General features: G+C 39.9%; 1 protein-coding gene across 5 annotated transcripts in view; it reads right to left on the reverse strand.

Moving 5' to 3' along the window:
- The window catches only part of MFSD6 (major facilitator superfamily domain containing 6), a 93,921-nt gene that overhangs the window by 47,819 nt on the left and 22,257 nt on the right, over nucleotides 1–23,845 (reverse strand). For all 5 annotated transcript variants that reach the window (XR_009213907.1, XR_009213905.1, XM_032755125.2 and 2 more), the window contains exon 2: nucleotides 19,659–21,246. Coding sequence is in view for 3 of the 5 variants with exons in the window: in XM_032755125.2 (XP_032611016.1) it covers nucleotides 19,659–21,193 (1,535 nt within the window). In the remaining 2 variants the exon portion in view is untranslated. The remainder of the gene's footprint in view (nucleotides 1–19,658; nucleotides 21,247–23,845) is intronic.

Here is a 23,845-nt window from a genome sequence, read left to right on the forward strand (position 1 = left end):
GGGGTCCTAACTTCCATTCAGGTCAATTGGCTTCAAGGAAATAAAATTCTCCATGTAGATCCCAGCAATTGTTATCATAAAACACATCCCCCATCACTAGCTAGATGGTCTGTTTGAATGGCTTTGTGCACATTTTTGACTTGTCAGCAAAAACCACTCAAAGTCTGAGTCCTGGGGGTAGGGGGCCAACAGGAAGAAGTGGGGTCTGCTAGGTGGTTTTTTTTTTCACATACTAAAACCAGCCAAAGAAGAAAGTTAGATCATTAGAGTCAGAACTGAAAGGAGCCATAGCATCCAGCTCGCTCTTTTCACAGAGACAAGGAAGGAGGGGGCCACAGGGGTGGACCGGGGCCACAAAGTCGGTTGGCCAGTGGAAGGTCAAGGTCCCCATCCCCCTGCCAGACTGTGCTCTTTCAGTAGGTAATAGCAATGTGCTGTTTTCCACACTCCAAGCTCCCTATGTGAAATCAAACCTAGACAAGGGCTTGAGGAAATACCTCTGGATTGGACCATAAGAAACGGACTAGCAGTGCTAGCGTAGATAGACTTCTGAACTCAGCTGTGCGCTCGGATTAAGGAAGCTGGATGAATGTTTATGTTGGCATCAGAAGACAGTTGACATTTTAAACTTTGATGAGTCATTGGGAAGACTGGGGTAGAGGAAAGGAGAAAAGCAAATGCCACTCAACAGCTGCCCAATATCCTGGTCACAGGAGAAACGCTTACCCAGAAGCGAAATTCTGTGTTATGAGAAGAAATGCGCTGAAAGATCATTTCTGCTGAGGTAGCCACAGAAACTGCAGGTATCGATGCTGAGGCAGGACGAGGGGTGAGCCAAGGTTTCCACCTCTTCCCTGCAGCTGGACGTGAGCTGCATCAAGCAGACTTTGAAACTAAATAATCAGAAGTGGATGCTTGCCTTGTGGGGGTGGGGCACCATACACAGGATTGTGAAAGGAGAGGGGTGTGAACAGGCCACAGAGAGAATGGCAGGGACAGGGCTGTCCAGAGTCTCTCTCTTGGGCTTAGGCAATGCCATCAGCCCTGCAGGTTCCTAGAGCAGCCAGGGAGTTCCCGGAGTGGGGCTCATATCACCAGCGGGTTGAAAGGAGCCCCGATCTTTTCCATTCCTCAATTCCTGATGTGGCTCCACAGATCTCACAACGAAGAGTCTGAGCCAGGCCAGAGGCATCACTGGCTTTAGGGTCATCTCCCTCTCTGTCATTCGTGAACATTCACTAGCACTCAGACTGAAGTCAATGCAGTTCCCACTCACAATGCTAAACACCTTCTCTGTCTGAAGTGAAATTTAAGTCATGGATTTTTCAAGTAAGGAAAAAAGTAGAGCAGGCCAGGCACGATGGCTCAAGCCTGTAATCCTAACACTTTGGGAGGCTGAGGTGGGTAGATCACCTGAGGTCAGGAGTTCGAGACCAGCCTGACCAACATGGTGAAACCCCATCTCTACTAAAAGTATAAAAATTAGCTGGGCATGGTGATGCATGCCTATAATCCCAGCTACAAGGAAGGCTGACACAGGAGAAATGCTTGAACCCAGGAGGCAGAGGTTGCAGTGAGCCGAGATCATGCTGCTGCACTTCAGCCTGGGTGACAGAGTGAGACTCAGTCTCAAAAAAAATAAAAAAAGCAGAGTAAATACAATTACAATAAACTCCTTCCTACATCAAACCTGTCAACTTGAACTTTTATGGCTAGAAATTTTGCTCCATTCTGTTTTTAAATGAGGAACCGTAACTGATATAGTTTTTTCCAACCACTCGTGTCCTTTCTTTTGTGACACGAGTCACAAAAAAAAAAGTAAGGGCATCAGTTCCAGCAATCTCTGAGACCTCCGCACGATGCCCCTGCACCGTGCCCACCCTCCATACTAACAATTCTATAATGTTCTCCAATTTTTAAGCACTTTTTTCCACGTCATATCTCATGTATTTCTGCCAATAATCTTCTGAAATAGGAAGGATAAGTGTTGTTATTAATCCTCCTTTACAGCTGATGAAACCAAGGCCCTGAAAGGTTCACCAAGTTGCCAGGGTCGTGCAGATCAACAAACTGCAGAAGCAAGACTCAACCAGGTCTTCTGCTGTCAAATCCTGTGCCCTTCCCATGGCCAGCAGAACCTCCCCCAGCTGGATCAGAAACCTTTCAGGGAAATTTAGAAGGTGCTTTCTTTCAAACACACAAAAAGTAGTGATCACTCAACCTTAAAATCTTGTTTCACAAAGATGTTGTAATATTATACCTATATTTGAAACATGTTAGATTTCTAATAAAATTTAATTAATAGAGCTATGAATAACTTAATAGTAATAGTAATGAAAGTCACAGTAATTAATAGTAACTTAATAAATAGTAATAAAATAGCAATAAAATAGCAATGATACTAGTCTCTATTTTGATGATACTAACATTAGTGTCTAATATATACAAAAAAGCATGGGGTTATAAACTAGACAACCTGGGCTAAAGTCTCCAACTCCACCACTCAGAAGGGACTTTGGGCAAAAAGCAAATCTGTTCCTTTCCAGGCTTGCATGGTGGATCTGCTTACCAACACACATGCTACCAGGAACGCATATACATACAGAAAAACACAAGTTTGCCATTGCCGGACCCACTCCTACCATCATCCCACTATGTTAGGCCATAGGTCCCTATTCTAGTGTCTTCTGACTCTTAGAATCTTTGGGGATCCCATCCCTCTATACCTGCCTCAGGCTCTCCTTGCTCTATTTAGACACATGTATTAATTTGCTGGGGCTGCCATGACAATATGCCATAAACTGGTGGGTTAAGCAATAGACATTTATTTCTTATGGTTCTGGAGCTGGAAATCTGAGAATAGGATACCAGCATGTCTGGATTCTGGTGAGGGGTCTCTTCCTGGCTTGTAGATGACCACCTTCTTACAGTGTCCTCATATGGTAGAGGGAGGGTGGCAGAGGGGAAGAGGGAAGCGTAAAGAAAGAGAAAAAGAGTTGTACACAAGCAACCTCTCTAGCATGTATTCTTATAAGGGCACTAACCCCATTATGAGGGCCCCACTCTCATGACCTCTAAACTTCATTACCTCCCAAAGATCCCATCTCTAAACAGCATCACATTGGGGGTCAGGACTTGAATATATAAAGGAGGTGGGGGACACCATTCAGTCCACAGAAAAATACTTCTCATCTCTATCTTTAATACCTTCACTCTCTAACACAATTGGAAACCTCCCCAGGGGCTCCATGAACCGTGGCTGCAGGCTCTCAGGTACTCTATCCCAGGACCACAAGGAGTTAATTTGATATTTCCACCAATGGAGGGTATCAGGCTCTCATTAAGCCATTGTAAAATGGATGTAATAAAACAACTGTTTTCTAAGATTATTGTAACAATAAAGATATTTGTTAAAACTATAAATTGCGAGGCCTACAATAATTTTACTGGTGATCTGGAAACTAAAACAAGGACTGATGTAGTCTAATTAGGAAATTGAACACAAACATTTTCCCATAAAAGATACAAGAAACTTCTCTGTGAAATATATTCCAGTTACCAGTAGTATTTCTGAGGTAAGGCGATATAGAACAATGCCACTCTCTGACATGTATGATAATGATTGATTTGTTTGCTGGTCAAGTCTTGTTTTCTTTCTCAATTTACATTGCACTTCCCAGATAAGCCCAAGGCATAGACAGTGACACCTAAGTCATTAGGCTATTTGGGGCAACATATTCTCTTCTGTTCTGTGCTTCTCCAGTCCCACAGAAATGCCCAAAGGGAAAATGGAGGGTCTAGGATAAAAGCCCTTGAGTTTTCAGTGAGTAACACTAAAAGAATATCAGTGATATCTTCATCCAACACTTCAGGTTCTGACATTAGGATGTAATTTTTATGCCCACGTTAGAAGCACTGAATTTGTCTCTTCCCAACAGTCCTGCTATATGGCACTGCTTCCAGAAGTAACACTGATAATGGCATGTTCCTTCTTTGATGAAGAGTTCCCAAAGTGGATTGACCAGGTGAAAATAAGAAAGGGGAATAGAGAGGAGGAAGATGCAGCTGTTCTCTACATGCCAATGTTTCCGAAAGACATCTCCAACTTCATCCTTTCTCTAAGATCTGGGCTTATCAATGCAACTTTCCAATGGGCATCTTCCCCATCTCATAGGAATTCCACAAGTTCCAAACTCCAGGATACTCTTCCCCTACCCAGAGCCCACACCTCTCTTCCTGGGTTCTTCTCCTTGGTGAATGGTACCAGTACTCATCTGGTACCTAATCCATAATATAACTCCTCTCCTTCATTCCAGCTACGCAAGGTCCTGCTCAGACGAACTCTGGCTTTTATTCATTTGATATCCACTCCCAATGTCATAGGCACCTAACCTAACATTTCTGTAGCATCTGACATTTTCTTTTCTGTTTTACTGTCTTCCACCTCCAACAGAACATGAGCTCCATGACAGAGGGATATATCTGTCATATTCAACACTGCAACTCTAGAACAGTCACTGATCATTTAATGAAGTCTTCTTTAAAGAAATATTGAATGAACACAATATTTAATTGTGAATTAATTCTTCCTAAGTGATATGGGGTCATCATTAGAAACATTAGTTTTTGCCACTTATATTCAGTACAAGTTAGTTTAATCACATTACTCTCATCCTAACACTGCTAAGAGGAGCTAACCCTGAAGGAATAAGAGTTTCACCGGGGGTAAAAGGAATAATTTGGGGATGTGGGGGCACTTTAGAGGGATGGAGATCTCACCAGGAAGAGACATAGGAGGGTGGTTGAAACCATTGAAAAAGTGATACTAGGCATTAGTCATTCAAAGCAGAAGTGAGGAAGACTAAGAGGTGAGACTGGGTTGCATAAAGGAACAAAATAGTTGCTAATCTAACCCTGTGCCTATGAAGCTATAAGGTAGCAGCTGAGAACATGACTTTAGGGTTTAAATCCTATGTTCATTATTCACTGGCTGTGTCATCATGGGAAACTTAATCACTCTACAATTCTCAGCTCTAAAATGGACATAACAATGCCTAACTCACAAGACTGTTAAAAAGATTAAATAGGGCTTATAGGAAAAGCATTTAGCATGATGCTTTTGTAACTTTTATATGTAATAAGAAATCAAATGGTAGTATAATTACTATTTTTAAAATATTATCCCATAATTATAATTTTTGTTAAGATTAGAGTTTTGTTGTTGTTGCTGTGTTGTTTTTGAGATGGAGTCTGGCTCTGTCTCTCAGGCTGGAGTGCAGTGGTGCAATCTCGGCTCACTGCAACGTCCACTTCCCAGGTTCAAGTGATTGGAGATTTTTAAACTTATTTTTGTTTTATACTTTTCTTCTAGATTATTTACCTATTCTGACATTTTTGAAGTTGCTGAAAAAAAAAAAAAAAACTTTCATCTGGATTGGTAGGAATCACTAAATCAACAAAGATAGTACATGAATCATCAGCTGATGACTCAGAAAAACAGCACAGCTTGTAATTTCTCTAAAACACAAAGAATAAAGAAAAATGGACCTTTGTAAAGTAGGGTGAGATAAATAATAAGAAATCCCCTGCCCAAGCAATTGCCTTCAAAAAACATAAAAGCAGAAATCAGTTATATCACCTCCTGCTAAAACTCAGCTTCCCTTAGAAAAACATACCAATTCTTAGTATGATGCTCGAGCCTCCCAGGATCCTTGCCCAGTGCAGTGGTGTCCTTTTATTACCCTCTCCCTGGCCATTCACATGTGTGGTCTTCTTTGTCCCCAAGATCTTCACTGGTGGCTTCCATTCAGGACTCTGCTCAAATGCCACTTCCTCAGGGAAAGTCTCCCAGCCTAACTGAGCTGAAACAATTGCTTCTCCTCAGTCACTCTAGGACCCTTCACTCTGTTTTACTTTTGCCCTAAATCACCCATCATTATCAGAAGTAAAATCATCTATTTACTGTTCATTGTCTACCCCAATAGAATGTTAGTCCCATGAGGACTGACCTTTGTCTTTCTTATTACAGATTCCATATATCCCTAGATTATAGCACAGTGCCTGTCACCCAGTGTGTGCTTAATAAATACTTGTTGGAGGAATGAATTAGTAACAATATACCTACTGTTCATAGTTGAGGACTTACTATGTGCTTGCTAGCATTATCTCGTTTAATCTTAAGGACAATGCCATGAAGTTAGGTATAATTATTGCCCCGTTTTACAAATGAGGAACCTGAGGCTTAACAAAGCTAAAATTACCGACTTATCCAACGTTAGACAGGACTAAGTTTGGGATTTGAATCTAGATCAAATGCACACATGTACATATACACACACATACACTTTTTATAGGCAAATTGGCAAACAGAAGGAAAAAAGAAAACAGGATAACTACTACACTACTCAACGATCCTACCAGGGCTTAGGATGATGACTGCAGTCAAGCCTAGACCAACTTGCTCTCTTGTCATTCTCCTCAATGGAATGAAATGCTTGGCCAATGGTTATAACCAAGGACCACTGGCCAACACTGCATCACTGAGGATTCCTCACTGTACTCAGCAACCACAATGCGTAGGAGATGGTCCAAAGATATAGTACACCTGGACAAATGTAACTGAAAGTTTATTCTTCTTTTCGATAATGTCAGAGCTTCAATCTATATGTTAACTTTTTAAAGGAAAGAAATAATCAGTGGCTGGGCACAATGGCTCATTGCCTATAAACCCAGCACTTTCGGAGGCTGAGGTGGGCAGATCACTTGAGCTTAGGAGTTTAAGACCAGCCTGGCCAACATGACAAAACCTCGTCTCTACAAAAAATACAAAACTTAGCTGGGCATGGAGCTGAGATTGCGTCACTGCACTCCAACCTGGGAGATACAGTGAGACTCCTGTCTCAAAAAAAAAAAAAAAAAAAAAAGGAAAAAGAGAAAAAGAAAAAGTTAGCAAGTTACTGTTTGTCTATAGACTACTATTTAAAGATGTTTTCAGCAGAAAAAAAGGTAAGAATTGCTCAGTATTTCAGCAATAAGAATGGAATTGTTACTTCTTCAAGGTGGAAAGGCTTTGGAGAGGTATGCTATGAAGTAAGCTTCTGAGAAAATTTATTTTCTTACCCACTCTTCCAAAGTATCCTTCAAAATTATATAATGGCAGTCTGCCAAATATTTCCATGTATATGTAGAAATATAATTAGCCAAATTAGTTAAGACTTTTGACTTGTACAATAAAAAGGCAGTAAACTGACGCTCTACTACTCAAGATAAACAGCTGGTACAAACACTCATACTTGCACTTACTGCCAGTAATAAACTTTATGAGCTTTGGGACATCACTTGGCTTTTTGGTATCTTGATTTCTTTTTCTATAAAGAAGTGTTATAATTACTATTCAAATCAAAGTTGTTGGACACAGTTTGATATTAATTTTTTTTTTTGAGACGAAGTCTTGCTCTGTCACCTAGGCGGGTGTGCAGTGGTGCCATCTCGGCTCACTGCAACCTCCATCTCCCGGGTTCAAGTGATTCTCCTGCCTCAGCCTCCCAAGTAGCTGGGACTACAAGTGCCTGCCACCATGCCCAGCTAATTTTTGTATTTTTAGTAGAGACGGGGTTTCACCATGTTGACCAGGCTGGTCTTGAACTCCTGACCTCAGGTGATCCACCTGCCTCAGCCTGCCAAAGTGCTGGGATTACAGGCAGGAACCACTGCGCCTGGCTAATTCTTAACAACATACTACGCATTTGCACCTGATCTCATTTTAAAGAGAAGAAAATAAGACCTGAAGCCATGGTTGTTATATAAAGTAGACTTGTAATCATTTATGCCATTTAGGGCAAAATATAGACAGACAATATGCATATTAGGGACACAAAATCTCAATGTTTACCTGAGATATTTGGATAAATGTTTCTTTAAAACATATACAGCTATAACTATGCACACACACGCATATGCATATACACATACACACATTTGGCTCTTCTACAGGAGGAGGATTATGTTGATCCACTGTAAGGAGACATGGGCTTCAAACTATTTCCCAGTAGAAAATGCCAAAAAAAGGTAGAGACTGTCTAGCACCAATAATGGAAAATTATGAATATTTTGCCATTATTTCCTTAAAGAAAAAAATATTACAGATAATGTAGAGATCCCCTTTGTTCCCCATCCAAGTCCCTTTCTCTTTTTGTCCTGTCCAGAAAGCTAGGGCAACTGTGAATTTAGAGTGTATTATTCCTCTCCAAATTTAAATGTCTTTATATATATGTAAATCCATAAAAATATGCTAAACTTTTAAAATTTATTGTTAACATTTGTATAACTGTACCGAATTGTGTATTATTTTGAAACCTGCTTTTTTCCCCTGTCAACATCATAGTGTTGACAGCTTTCCATGTTGGCATATTGATCTAGTCTATTTCTTTTTATTTTATTTTATTATTATAATACTTTAAGTTTTAGGGTACATGTGCACAATGTGCAGGTTTGTTACATATGTATACATGTGCCATGTTGGTGTGCTGCACCCATTAACTCGTCATTTAGCATTAGCTATATCTCCTAATGCTGTCCCTCCCCCCTCCCCCAACCCCACAACAGTCCCCAGAGTGTGATGTTCCCCTTCCTGTGTCCATGTGTTCTCATTGTTCAATTCCCACCTATGAGTGAGAACATGTGGTGTTTGGTTTTTTGTCCTTGCAACAGTTTACTGAGAATGATGATTTCCAGTTTCATCCATGTCTATTTCTTTTAACCCCTGCATTAACATTTCACCTTATGACTATACCACATTGAATGTATCCATTCCTCAATTGATAGCCATTTAGACTGCTTCTCTTTTTCACTGTAAGAAAGCCACAAGTCAGCAACTAAGCATCCTTGTACACATCTTTCTGCGTGTGTATGAGTTTCTCCAGGGAGGTATTTACCTAAAAAATGTAATTTTTAGGCCATAAGGAGTATCTAGCTTGAGGCTGAGCATAGACTGCTAAATTGGTCTCCACAGTGGTTGTCTAGGTAATGGAATTTGCAGGAACCATATTTACTCGTCTGCCACACACTTTGACCATCACCTCAGCCTGTTAGATGGTGGCAGTCTAAGGGCAGTCTGCAATCACAAAAGGTACAGTACATATGGTGTTTGTCCTCTCTTTAAGTCAGCAAGTACCTCAATCAACCCAGCCACTGAAGGTGGAAGAGAAAGAAAACCATGTGATGCCAGTAAAAGCCCTGGATCCATTTATACTACCTTGCAACAATGGCCTTTTCTTCTTAACTATGAATAGCTCAATTATAAGTAATGTTATTAATAAGTCAGCCTTGTAGCTATATTACATGGTAAGATATTTCTTTGCAAAGATGTTCTTTTCAAGAGACGATAAAAACCAAATGATTATCTTTCAATTCCTGATCATAAATTCTTCAATTTTTGAGACTTCATAGCTTACAATGTGATAATGAGAACCTATATTTGAAATAGCTCCAAGGGGCTTTTCCTCCAAAAATGGGTATCAATGTCTTTGGAGGTAAAATGTGAAAGGAATAGGAAAATAGAAATCTACCCACATATAAATAATAGCTGCAATTATAATTTTCATATGCCAGCTATTATGAAGATAGTAGCTTATAATGCCTAAAACGTGGCACTAAGAAGTATATAAGCAATTTATTTTTTAATGTGGCTTCTTTATATCACCAGGTAGGTCATTTTTTCATATGTGCTATGACACAGACTATATGTATAAGATAGGGCCTATGTGTCCTCCATATATTAGCAGAGGACTTAGCAATACAGGAATAATCCGTAAATGCTCATATTTTAACAAATCCAAAGCTCTCTAGTTGGCACAAAATGAAAAATGAAATCCACTGGTGATGGACTCACACTGACCTATCCTCACAGTCTCGCTCAATCACTCATGTCTAACAGAACATTGCCAACTGTCCTTTTGGCTGAAAGCAAAACAAAACAAAATCGAAATCACTAACTTTGTGTTCTCTGATTAGAAAAGCTCTAATTAGCTCCATTCTCTAATACTCATTGTGTTAAAATAATTCCATGGCAGACACCTTGAGTGCACTAATATTTTTATATTTTGTGTGTCAAGACATCCTTTCAAGTTATTTTTTTTACTGAGCCTATGAATCAGAGAGAGACTGCATATGTTAGTTTTCTCTGAAACATTTAGGATTGTGCTAAACATGAACTCTCTGGATAAATGTTTGTGGTGATGGCTTGTGACCTGTCCCAGCAGCTGGCCCAGGCCTACCATATTTTCAGAGCAGTGCACTGGGAGAGATCCTCAGAATCCCTAAGTCCCTCACCCCTGAAATTTGGCCTGTTCTAAAATAGAATCAGTATAGTCTTCAATGGCTCTGAAGGTGGTTGACATTTAATCCCAGCTTTAAAGCCAGGATATAAATGCCAAGGAGACCAGAACCGAGTATTCATCTCTTGTATTCCCACCAGTACGTAGTTTTGAGTTGAGCAGACCCAGAACGAACATCCATAAATGTCTAGCTACTGTAGATTCCCTATCTCTGGCCAACTTGGAATTTCTAGTTCATAGTCCATGTTTCATTAGCTTCTTTATAAATGAATATGCCTTCCTAGTTCCTCCCTCTCCCTGATCCCCCATATTTTAAAAACTTCATGACATTGCCAGATAATTTTTTTCCAACTCAGATCCCAGTGAGTTATTAGGCAGATTTTACTGCTAACACATAGCTCTCCCAGTTTAAACTACTTTTCAGTTGGGTTTGTCAAAAAGCTAGGGAGCTGTAGCAGTTGGAACTATAGGATTTAGCAGAGTAAAGTGCCTGTGCCTTTCTGTTGGACAGAACACTCTGGCAGGCAGTCAAGAAAGAGATCTGGGGGAAATTCCCAAGCAGTGCAGCCTTGGATACACCCTGCGTCCATCCACCTGGCTTTTATGTTGCTAAAACAGTATACTCTTATAATCTCAAACTCTTTCAGAGTTTGTAATAATTCTGTGATTATTAAAACTCAGATAAAGTTCAACAAGGCTGAATGTCATTTTGGTCTCAGGAAACTAAACCTCATCACAAGACGGGAGAATCCTGAAGATCATTTGACAGTGGCAAAATCATTCACTTTTGGAGAGTGCTATTGTTTGGGTAGGATTTTTAAAGCTTAATTCACAAAGACTTTTTTAAATATTAAAATTCATGCCCTTTGATTGATCAAGGAGGAGGCAGGATAATGTATTTTTTTTCCCTCGTACCAGAGTTTAATACAGGCTATATCTCCTTTGGCAAATCACCTATCCCGATAAAAAACAAAACTGTTTTTAAATCTCAGCTCTGTAATCCTTAGAGCTTAAAGATAAAGGAAAAAAAATGACCTTCTTTTTGTCCATTAGTCAATTACGGGAAGCATTATTCTTTCCATATTACCATGTTATGAATCTGATTTCAAAGTAAGTATTCTAATGAAAAGAGAAGTATTTAACTTTTTAAAAAAATTCCAACTGACTCTGCAAATGAAATTTTTAAACCAAGGTACCAGAAGAGGAATAAGACCTTATGTTCTAAAGTCCCCATCATATGAAATAAATTATTCTGTCTTTTATGCATCCGAATGGTAGTAGTTATATGCCATCCTTGGGAGAATTGAAGAAATGGTCACTCAAGTCATCCTGTATGTTTTGTGTTTCTGAGGAGCCCTCGCTGAGAAAGGCTGGCAGAGTCAGAAAAAAAAATTTATATTCTTTAAACAGGGTATAGTCGGTGTTTTGTTTTGTTTTGTTTTGTTTTGTTTTGTGATTGGGGCTTTTTAAAAAGAGAGGTACTCTGGAAAAGGAGACAGAACATATTTAAGTCCTACTTTTAGCATGTGAAGGAGCTAGATTCTACATTTTCTTAAATACTCTGATGAGTTAAATGGAACTAACACTCAAATGCCATCAAATCCCCCCACCACTGATAGTTAACAATGACAGCATCTCCAACTGCTTCTTGCATCTTTGCTATCTGCCTGACTCCATTCTAAGTGCTTTGCATCAGTTCTCCTGTAATTCTCTTTAATATGAGATAAGTATCCCCAGATTTACAGATGAATAAAACTGAGACTCAGCTCACACAGCAGGCCCAAGATTGTCCAGTTAAATAAGGAGCACAAGCAGGATGGAAGCCAGGCCAGTTCAACTCAAAGGGCCTCACTTAACACCAAGGCCTCCTCTGAAGGGTGCAAGACTTCAGGCTTGTATCCTCAGGGGGGGCTGTAAAATAGGGGGCCTAGACTACACTAGCTCTAAATTTGTTACCCCGTATGCTAGAGTTAATTTACCCAGATACATAGTGCAAAAACAAGGAAAAAGATTAACGTCACTTTTTACTATGATTTTGTATAAAATAATTGGAATTTAAAATAGGGCACAAAACATTATCTTTATGAAACACTTGTTTTTGAATGAATGGAGGATGGTTTTAGCACCCTAATAATCACTTTCAAAATTGTAACAATAAAGTTACACAAGATGATATAAATTCTAACCCCTGTAGAAATGCTGGGCTGATTATCCAATTTCAGGAGTTACAGTGTGGCTTTATGTTTGTTTTCTTTTGTGCTTTACCATAGTTTTTATATAATAAACGAAAAACACAAACAAAAAACACAAAACTGAGTTGTGGAGAACGATGACTTCAATGGAACCATAAAATCTCCCCTACACTAAAAAGAAAAGAACACACAGCCACTTTACATCTGCAGTCCACCTTCCTCAGACCTTGTGAGTAAACTCCTATTCCACTGCTACAGAGCACTCATTTATTTCACATTTTAAAAACTGACACTGATATTACAGTAGAACTGATGTTGTGGCTAAACTATATTCTACAATGCCTATAAGTTGGCTGGCAGGCTTCCCCATGGAATCTTCCTACCTCTGTGAAAAACTGGGCCATGACCAAGAATACTCATACACTGGGCTTAAAGCCACAGTCAATCACTTGTACTGCTCTGGCAGAGAAAACACAGGCCAAACAGGTCTCATTTCACCAGTGCTAAGAAAAGTTATTACCTTTTATTTCATTAACTAGTCAGATGACATCAAATCAACAGTTTTTCTTACACATATCCTACAAAATTGAAAGTATAAAAGTACTTCATTTTCTAGTACTGATTAACTTAATTAGACTACTCATTTTTTCTCCTTTTCTTTTTTGAAACAGGGTCTTGCTCTGTCACCCAGGCTGGAGTGCAGTGGTGTGATCACAGCTCACTGCAGCCTTGACTTCCTTTTGGGCTCAACAGATCCTCCCACCTCAGCCTCCCAAGTAGCTGGGACTACAGGCGTGTGACACCATGCCCAGCTAATGTTATTTTTTGTAGAGACAAGGTCTCACCATGTTGCCCAGGCTGATCTCGAACTCCTGGGCTCAAGACATCCTCCTCCCAAAGTGCTGGGATTATAGGTGTGAGCCACACCCAGACTAGACTAATCTTTAAGAAGACAACCTTTGTTTATAAGAACAAAAGATTCTATTATATAAAGGCTGTATCAGGAGTACACTTCCAATTTGATATAACTCCATTTCATTTGAAAATCTATGGTCATCACAAATTTGGGGAGAAAAATTTCAATTTGACTAAGATATGTTTAAAGGGGAATGTTAGTTATTTTGAAAATCACAAACATCTTGACTTTGCAGGTTTAATCATCTGTACACTTCTGATATTGTACTGTCAACTTGTATTTTTATCAGATTCAATGGGTCTTGTAGTTATAAACAGCATAATATATCAGACTGACAGAAAAAAAGTAAAATAAGCTGAACTCCTAATATATGCTGGTCATTGTTGAAGCAATTGCCATGTTTTATCTCATCTAGTCTTCATAAAAAACCCTAAGAATCAGGTACTAATAATATCCCTATTTATAGATAACAATACAGAGATGCAAAAAGTTCTGTAACTTGTCCAAGGCCATATAGTTCCAAGTTGCAGAGCCAGGCAATCTGACTCAGCCTCTGCTCGTAACCACCATGCAATCCTTAAAGTCCTGTTCCTTTTATTTTTTCTCTCCCTTGCTTATGTCTTAGGCCCACCTAGGAACACCCACAGAGGGTGCCTGGCTCAGGTGATGATATTGGGGGGTGCTCAGAAAGGCCGTTGCTGCTGAAGCAATATATAGAAACAGGTTACAGTAATACCGTAATGACACAATTCCATGTAACACAAAATATTCTCAAATATAAGGATACTTACTTTAAGCAATAAAGCACAGAACAACATTTCAATAAATCAGAAACTTGAAATACTATCTTAGAGACAATTACAATTGATTTTCCTCAGCCCATTTCTCTTCTTAGACCACAAGATTTCCTTGTTGATCTTACCCACATTCCTGATTTTCACTGCTGCAAATCTGCATCCCCTGTCCTAACCTCTCCCATAAGCTTCAGACTTAAAATAGTCAACTGTCTGCTAGACATCCCCATCTAGATGTTTCAATTTCAAACCAAACAATCACACCCCCACCCCATTCTACATCTCCTTTCTGAATTTCCTGTTAGATTTTTGGAATTACCATACCAAGATGGAAATGTGGGGGTCTCTATCTCACTTCCACATCCAAATAATTCTGTCAATTTTACCTCCCAGATCTATCCCTTCCCTCAATTTCTGTTGCTACTGCTGCAGTTCAGGCCTGTACCGTCTCTTCCTTGGACTATTTTAAGAACCTTCTCAGTGGGCTCCTGGCTTCAAAGTTACCCTCCATAGCAAGGTTCAAAGCAGGGAGGAACATATGAAAATCTATGGCCCTCCCTGCTTTGAACCTTGCTATGGCTCCCTACTGCCTCCAGATGAAATTCAGGTTACTGATCCCAGCATCTATCTGGCCTCAATCTCTCCTGTTTTTTCCAACACGCTTCCTTTTAGTATTCAGCCCCTGCATCTTACTAATCTGAGGTTCTTCGGGCCTAAATAACTGTTCAACTAAATTGAACAAATGTCTAGGATTTTTGTTTTTAAGTAATATAGAGTAATACTTGGTCCTCTAGAGCATGTAGAATTCACAATTCCAAATTTACTATGAGAATTAAGTCATCTTTTAAAACATTTTTATTGTGGTAAAAACCATTTTTAAAAAAGAATTAATCCTCCCTTAAGGAATCAGAATGGGGAAAAAGTTATTTAAGGTCCACCATCTTTTTGCTTTTTAATCAATAATTGAGTTATTCTATTTGTATTGTTTCTTCACAGTACCAATTGCTATCAGGAGTCTTCGTAAGTAGTGAAGAGTGGTGTATGAGTCAGGATCTCATCAGAGGCAGGCACCAATCTGACTTAATTCAGGGACTTGGTTAGGTAGGTGACAGAAGAGCTGGGAAGCCAGACCACTGTGAGAACCACAGGCAGCCTCTCCACGGCCTTGGGCAGCAGAATAAAGAGAGGAGAGAATGTTGTTGGAGCTCAAGGCCACCCACAATGGGTGGAGCATAGGTGAGACGCAGCAGCTCACGGAGGTCTCTAGAGCTGAGGAGACAAGGCTGAGAGTCTGGGAAGCAGGACAGAGTACCCAAGTGGAGAAAGCTATAAAGAGAGAGGGCTGTAGAGATCTGTAGCTTCCCCTAGAGTCTTCAGCTGAGTACTGACCAGCACATGTACGTAAGTAAACTACAAGAGGCGAGAGAGAGGACTAGAGGGAACCATCTCCAAATCTTACACAAACACGCTGCATGAGCTGGAAAGAGAGAAATAAATGCCCTGCTTCCCCCCGCCGCCTCTTTTCCTGTAATCCTCCCCTTACCTATGCCTCTCATTAGACTGGTGGTTCTCAACCTTGGCTGCACAAACTAGAATCAACTAGGAAGCTGTAAAAACGTTGAATGCCTCGGTACACCCCTAGAAAGACTGATGTAATTGGTCTGGGTGCAACCTGGGCATTAGGAGCTTTAAAAGCTCTCTTGGTGAGTTGAGAACCAATACATTAGCCGAACCCAGGTGGAAGACACGAGAACAGACCTTGAAAAACACAGCCTACAGAAATCAGCACCCTTTCATACGGGGCAAGGAGAGGATCTGAGAGTCTGTGGGCCTAAGATCAGCAAAGATGGCACAAAGAGATGGGTGGAAATAAGATGATGAGAAGAAGAAGAAAAGAAAGTAGGCATGATCTTCCTTAAACCCTTCAGTGGCCAGCTCACATTGAACACCCAGCTGCAGAGTTTATTCCCTCTTATAATACTTACTGCTATTCCTCCAGCCAGACTATCATGTGCTACCTCCCATGTGTCCTTGGCTGTGCTGAAGCCCAGCATCTTGCTGTCTGTTCTGGTTCATCCTGCAGTATCCCATCAGGAAACCCTGGTGTTCCTCCTCTTACTAGCTGCATCAGGTATTTTCTTCTTTCCCAAACTGACTGGCTAGTTCATTTGTATATTTAGCTAATATTAAGTAGTAATTGATGGCTAATAATAGGTAATGGTACCCCCTCGGATAATATTTGCATGGCAAAACAGACCTTGAGTGTAAGAATTTCAGGGCAAAGTCACAGATTGATTGAATAGATTTTTCTGTGTCCCTTAAAATGTAAATAAATTTAAATCAAATAACATAGGGGATGGCCTAACATTGGAAAGTAATGATTTACAAATTTACAAATGATTTACTGCAATGTATTTTGATTATAATCCTATTTATGGCTGCTAAAATGTTAAGCAATGTGAAGATACCTTAAGATACATTTATATCCTGTTAATCATTTATAGCCTAAAAATATACTTGCTGTAAATGATTATGATTTTGAATCAAAAGAAATTTATTTTTAAAAGTGGAAATATTTAGCATTATTATCCTATTTGCCTGAGAAAGTCACCTTCCAGAGAAGAACAAAATCCAAGGTCAAAATCAGAAATCAGATACTCTATGTGTGTGTGTTTAGACTGACAGGTCAGTCCCTGAAAAACTGGTTGTATATTGTGAAACTGTTAAAATACTGAGTTCAAAACTGGACATGCTATTTTTAAAAAACTATTTTCTGGTATGAATCTTTCTTATTATTGCTCTAGATGAAGAATTTGTGAATATCCACAAATATATGATAGTGCCAACTCCTAAAAACAAACTTCCAATAGGACAAACACAAAGTACTGAAATAATATATATGCATGCATAAAGGCCATGGGCAGATCTACTTCTGTGATCCTACAAGCAACACATCAAGGCTCATAATTCAGAGATCATTTCTCTTCACCAACTACTTAGTGAATGGTATTCTTCCAGTGGAAAGTTTAAATCCCCAAATCACAACCAATACCACCTGACTGAGCTCCCAAAATTATCACCAAAAGGAACAGATCCATTCTACCTAAGTATGTGGACATGGTCTCACTTTAGCTATCAGACTCTTTTAAAAGCACCTGAAATAATTAATACATTTTAATGGACAGAATTAAAATTCAAAAGAGGTAAATGACCACATACTGATGGAATTCCCACAGACTCTTGGGAGCAATATGACGATAACAGCCATATCTTCCATCACATTATTAAACAAGAAATGGAAGATGCTTTTTGTCCGTAAAAACCAGAAAATTAAGGTTAAGTGAACTGTAGGTTTTGAAATAATAAGTAACTAATACTACACAGGAAAGAAACATACAAGTCTAAGCTTACCAAAGGAGTAGTAAACCCACTAGGATTTTGTCATGAAAATGCTGCATATGTCTCAGACAAAAGGCAAAGGTAGAAGAGAACCATCTTTTCTTAGCATGTGGAAAGAACCTAACGATTCCTTTGAAAATAGAACCTATACACATATAACAAATCTGCATGTTGTGCACAGGTACCCTAAAACTTAAAGTATAATTTAAAAAAAAAACAAATAAAATGTGAAAAAAAAGAAAATAGAACCTAAACACATACTCTGTACTGAGTCAGTGTTCAACTCATGCTGTTGACTTATTAAATAATGATGTCTAAGAACTCCACTCATTGGTAAGACCTAACTGGGTACCTTTCTGGGAATGAATAACAGTGATTTTAAAGACATTATTAACTGCAGTGAGATTTGCTCATCTGCCCAAGCTGAAGGGAGGCATCTGATTCATCTCGGTCAATTCAAACAGCTCAGATAATCTAAACATGGTGTGGACAAACTTAAAGGGCATTCCGAGTCCTTAATATTATGTGGGCTCTCTTTCGGAATGGTCTTAAAAAATGTTCCTCAGGGGTTCTGTGGGTCCAGGAAATATCCACACAGCGCCTGACTTTGTTAGTGACAACAAAGGGATCGAAGATCTGAGAAAGGGAAGGAACAGAACACCACCTCCCCAGGCAAAACCAAACCAACGAGAAAAAATACTCACAATTGCTTAAAGAAATGGTTGATTCGAGGCTGAAACTTTAAATTAGAAAATATTTTCTTCAGTTAATAGAAAGGAAATAAAGGATTGTCAAATCTTGTCATTGTCTCTTTCTTCTCTTTAATTTCTTATAGAAACAGTAGATTTAAATACACACAAACACATATGATTGCTTTTAGTTATAGCAACTTCACATTTTAGGAACAGACATGGCATACTTTTCTGTAAGGCAAGAATGCTTAAGTGGAGCTGGCTCCACATTTAGAGCCAACAGAGCAGAAAGATCTCTAAAGAGCAAGGTGCACATTAATGGTGAGAAGAAATAGTACACAACAAGAAACACTAGGCACTTATAGGGTGTTTTCTTTTTTTAGATGGAGTCTCACTCTGTTGCCCAGGCTGGTGTGCAGTTGTGCGATCTTGATTCACTGCAATCTCTGCCTCTTGGGTTCAAGTGATTCTTGTGCCTCAGCCTCCCGAGTAGGTGGGACTACGGGTGCATGCCACCATGCCTGGCTAACTTTTGTATTTTTAGTAGAGATGGGGTTTCACCATGTTGGCCACGCTGGTTTCGAACTCCTGACCTCAGGTGATCCACCTGCCTTGGCCTCCCAAAGTGCTGGGATTAACAGGTGTGAGCCACTGTGCCCAGCCTATAGATTTTTTTATAACTAAAAGAATTACATGGGAAATTTTAGGTGGAAGAAAGATTTTCAAATATCATATGTCTTCATGGTGGACAGAAATGCAGGGAGTCACGTAATAACCCCCAAAAAAAACTTAAGAACCTCATCCATGTAATATCATGGAATTAGGGATTACAATGGGTTACATCACAGTCTTATTAGATATAATGGACATCTTTAGATGCCATATATTCAGGCTTTATCTATGTCAGCAAGTGGCTGAGAATAAAGGCTTTTAAAAAGTCCACTTTATCTACTTAAGCTCTGTTTCATAAATGCCTAGGACAGGTAGACCCTCCATGGAATAATATGTTCACTAAGCTAGTGTTCCTATACCTGAAAACATGTACTGTGAGAGTCTCTTAGCACACAGCTAGGTAGCCTGTAGGTCTTTTCTGTGGGGTGGGAGAGCAGAGGAAGCCATTCTTTGTTTATTTGAGAGAATCTAACCAGGTTCATGACCTCCTTTCCTTTGTTTCTATTTTAAGGAGGAAGAGAAACAGAAATCCCCATTTCCACTCCAACCTTATCCTCAACTCAAATTATAATACCTTAAAATTGTAGTAGAAGGAGCTATAAACTATAAAAAGATAAAGTTCAATTGCTGAGGGGCAGCAATTGTAAGCATGTTCTTACCTGATGTGGCCAATCAATTCAATAAGCTTGTGACTAAAAAAATATGCTGTCAGCTCAGACACATGACTCAGGACTGAACAGACCCCAAAGAGGGTTGTAGTTCCATTGAGGTCTTCCAAATGCCAGTAGAGAAAGGTGAACACGAAGCCGTATCCAAAACCCATGAACCAAGCCACAAACAGCACTGAGCCATACTGCACGCTGCAGAGCAGCTTGATTAAGTCCCAAAAGTTGAAGGCCTGCGAGTGGCTTATGGTGGTTGGTGTCTCCTCAGAGGACTCTGTGGAGTTGTTCCTTTCCACCTGCGGGATCTCCACCTCTTTCCCTTTAGAATCATTGTTTTTGAAATGGTTATAGCGGAACCGGAACTGAGTGGCAACGATCAAGGCCATGGTCATGAGAACGCCGAAGACAATGAAGACGATCTGGTAATTCCTGTACTCGGGGGGCTTACACCCCTTTCCATCGATGAGCACTTCAATGTGGGTGTAGTCGATTCCAATGCCCACAGACAGCATCGCCAGGCCCCAGCCCAGGGAGCCCCACATGCGCTGCAACCCATAGCGATCTCTGTGTTTTCCCAGATACTGGAGTGTGACTGTGTCTACGATTGTGACAGAAGAGGCACTGAAAAATTCTCCTATTATGACAACTACCAAGATCACCAAGAATATAGCTTCAACTTCTTGTTGATCATAAACAAGCATGACTTGGTCAGAAGGTAAAGATTTGGTGGTGGTGACAATAACAGTGGTTGTCTCCTTGGTTACACTTCCTGGGGAGACAGGGGTTGCTGTGCTTGAGTTCAAAGTCAAGTCCATCATATGGTTAGTAATTTCATCTGTCTGGGGCTGTAGAGTGGGTTCACTGTTCATGTTTGGAGCTGTTGGCAAAGTAACAGTGTCTGAGACATTGAGCCCTGTTTCCAAAAACGGGGTTCTTTTCTCACGCATTTTTGGTGATATGGTGAGGAAAGAGGTAAAGGAAGAATTTGTTGGCAGGATAGTTAACTGGTGACTTGCATTGGTGGGGTGAGCTGTTGGGGGAATCTTTGGTACACATCTCAAGGTAGCAGGTTTGACAAATCCAATGCCCAGGTTGAATAAAACCCAACACAAAAGAGAAAAGAGGAGGACAATTTTGCCTTTTTTAAAGCGGTCTGCAACTACACCCCAAAAGGGGGCACTGCAGAATTCAATGAAGTAACGAATACCTACTAGTAGTCCACTCTGACTTGGAGACATTCCCAGCTGTTTGTAATACACAGGCAAAAGGGGATAGAGAGAGCCATAGGCAGAGTAAAAGAAAAAATAAAAGACCTTGGAAATTAGAAGATCATTGTTTATCTTAACACAATGTTTCTCTATCCAGTCTATTTCCTCCTCAGGAATAGCAGATGTTTCTGTGGAGGAAGGTGTTTCATTCGAAGGTGGTTCTGGTTCCCTGGAAATACCATTAAAGGGATCTGCAAGCACATACTTTCTCTTCTGTTCCTCTTCATCATCCGTTAAGATAGCAACTTTATCATCTGCCATGGCTTACCACCACCATCAGCAAGTTTACAACCTTTGGAATTTGTATTGTTGATCTGTAAAGTAAAATTTAAAAGATGGCTTAGTAATGAAAATCATAACATGTAAACACAGAACTTCATCTTGCAGGAAATTAAGCAGGAAATTAAAATAATAATTGCAAGAGAGAATTCTCATCATTTATCACTTGCAGCCACACAATACTGGTAAGGAAAAATAGCTTTAAAAAAAATTGAATACTCTTTGTGGCCACTGACTGACTAATTACATCTTCCAATCGCAGGTTTACAGCTCAGATTCATTCCCAGTCTTTTCATTGATTCCCAGGGAAAATGTACAAATAATAGGGATTATGTCTAAACCAAATACAGAGAGTTGAAAATAAACACTGTTTATAGTTTCTTGATTTTTACTGTTCAAACAAATCCACAACATTATGAAGTCTAGGATTCTTTAGAAAATGAAGGTAGCAAAACCATTCTGTTTCTAAGGAAAAACAGGTTGCACTTAACCACAACCACAAATGTAATGAGAAAGAGGAAGCCAGTGGCACTGTTGCAACTACAGTGCTCACTGGAGCCATGACAAAGATACCCTGGTAATGAAGTAGCCTTCACATTGCATATATGATGTACAGTTCTCCAGATGTGCTTTATAGATAGCAGTTTAAGAAAATGGCAAGAAAAAAGAGCAGATAATACTTATTTAGCACTCTCTACCAGATAACATTAAAAGATCTTTACATGTATTCATTCATATTAGTCACAATAGCCCTATTATCTTGTCCATTTTACAGATGAGAATAATGAGGTATGGCAGGTTTAATTAATAAGAGGCAGTGCCAGGATTTGAACCCTGATATTACGGCTTCGGGACACATGCTCTCTATGATGGTATCCCCAACCACTTTGGCACCAGGGACTGGTTTAATGGAAGACAATTTTTCCTCAGATGGGGAGAGGGGGTTGGTTTTGGGATGAACTGCTTCACTTCAGATCATCAGGGTGATTCCTAGGTTCTCATAAGGAGCACACAACCTACATCCCTCGCATGCACAGTTCACAATAGTGTTCATGCTCCTATGCAAATCTAATGCCTCTGCTGATCTGACAGGAGGCAGAGCTCATGTGATAATGCTTGCTGGCCCGCTCTTGCTGTGTGGCCCAATTCCTAACAGGCCACGGAGTGGTAGCGGTCCATGGCCCGGGGGCTGGGGAACCCTGCTCTAAGACACGCTAAACTGAAAAATAACACATTTTAGATAAGATGCCAGTAAACCTTTTTGAAAAACAGTGTTTTGGCCGGGCACGGTGGCTCACACCTGTAATCCCAGCACTTTGGGAGGCTGAGGGGGGCGGATCACGAGTTCAGGAGATTGAGACCATCCTGGCCAACATGGTGAAACCCCACTTCTACTAAAAGTACAAAAATTAGCTGGGCCTGGTGGCACGCCTGTAGTCCCAGCTACTTGGGAGGCTGAGGCAGGAGAATCGCTCGAACCCAGGAGGTGGAGGTTGCAGTGAGCTGAGATTGCGCCACTGCACTCTAGCCTGGCGACAGAGTGAGACTCTGTCTCAAAAAAAAAAAAAAGTTTTTCATATACGATATTAGCAATATACATTTATATAAATTTATAGGAACTGTGCCACCATCCCATCAGAATTTCCCTTTCTTCTGTTAAAGATTGAATGATTAAAGTGTCAAAAGGTCTTGTGTGCATCAAGAATTATGTTGTTCCAATGAACAGATTCTGATGGTAGGAGGTATATACATTAAATATGTATTAATTCCTTTCACCTTCTTTTTTTTTCTTTCTTTTTTTGAGAGACAGGGTCTTACTCTGTCACCCAGGCTGGTGTGCAGTGGTGTAATTATGGCACTGCAGCCTCAACCTCCCAGTCTCAAGCAATCCTCCCACCTCAACCTCCTGAGTAGCTAGGACTACAGACGTGTGCCACCACGCCCAGCTAATTTTTGTAGAGATGGGGTTTTTGCCATGTTGCCCAGGCTGTTCTCTAACTCCTGGGCTCAAGTGATCCTCTTGCCTCAGCCTCCCAAAGTGCTGGGATTACAGGCGTGAACCACTGCACCCAGCCTCCTTTCACTTTCTTTACTAGAGAAAAATATCAATTTCACTTGCCACCCCTTGGAATAGATCTTGCTCTTTGTTTTCCCAAAATGAATAACATTTTGAAAAACCTTCTAAAATTATGCTTGTAAGCATGTTTTAATCTCTACAAAGCTCCTAGGTAGACAATGGAACACAACCTAAGGAGACCTATGTAAGGAGTCAATTTATCTGTTATCCCCAAAAGCCAGATGTCAATGTAGCTGTTAAGCTTTGAAAATGTTCATGTCGGATTTTTAGGTTAAAAAAAAATTTAACTGAAGTGAAATTCACATAACACAAAATTAACCATTTTGAGAGTGAACAATTCAGTGGTATTTACTATATTCACAATGTATATGGCCACCACCTCTATCTAGTTTCCAAATCAGGTTTTTCTTAATAGCGAAAGGAAAACATTTTTTTCCTCCTAGAAAACATGAAGGAAAAGCAAAATCCAATCTTTTGCTGCTTAGCTATAAATGACTTTCTTTAATGTTCTATACCTATTTTCCCTTCATCATTAGTGCCTTCACCTATCCAACTCA

Source organism: Hylobates moloch, unplaced genomic scaffold (assembly GCF_009828535.3).
Source record: "Hylobates moloch isolate HMO894 unplaced genomic scaffold, HMol_V3 SCAFFOLD_1, whole genome shotgun sequence".
NCBI classification, from domain to species: Eukaryota; Metazoa; Chordata; class Mammalia; order Primates; family Hylobatidae; genus Hylobates; species Hylobates moloch.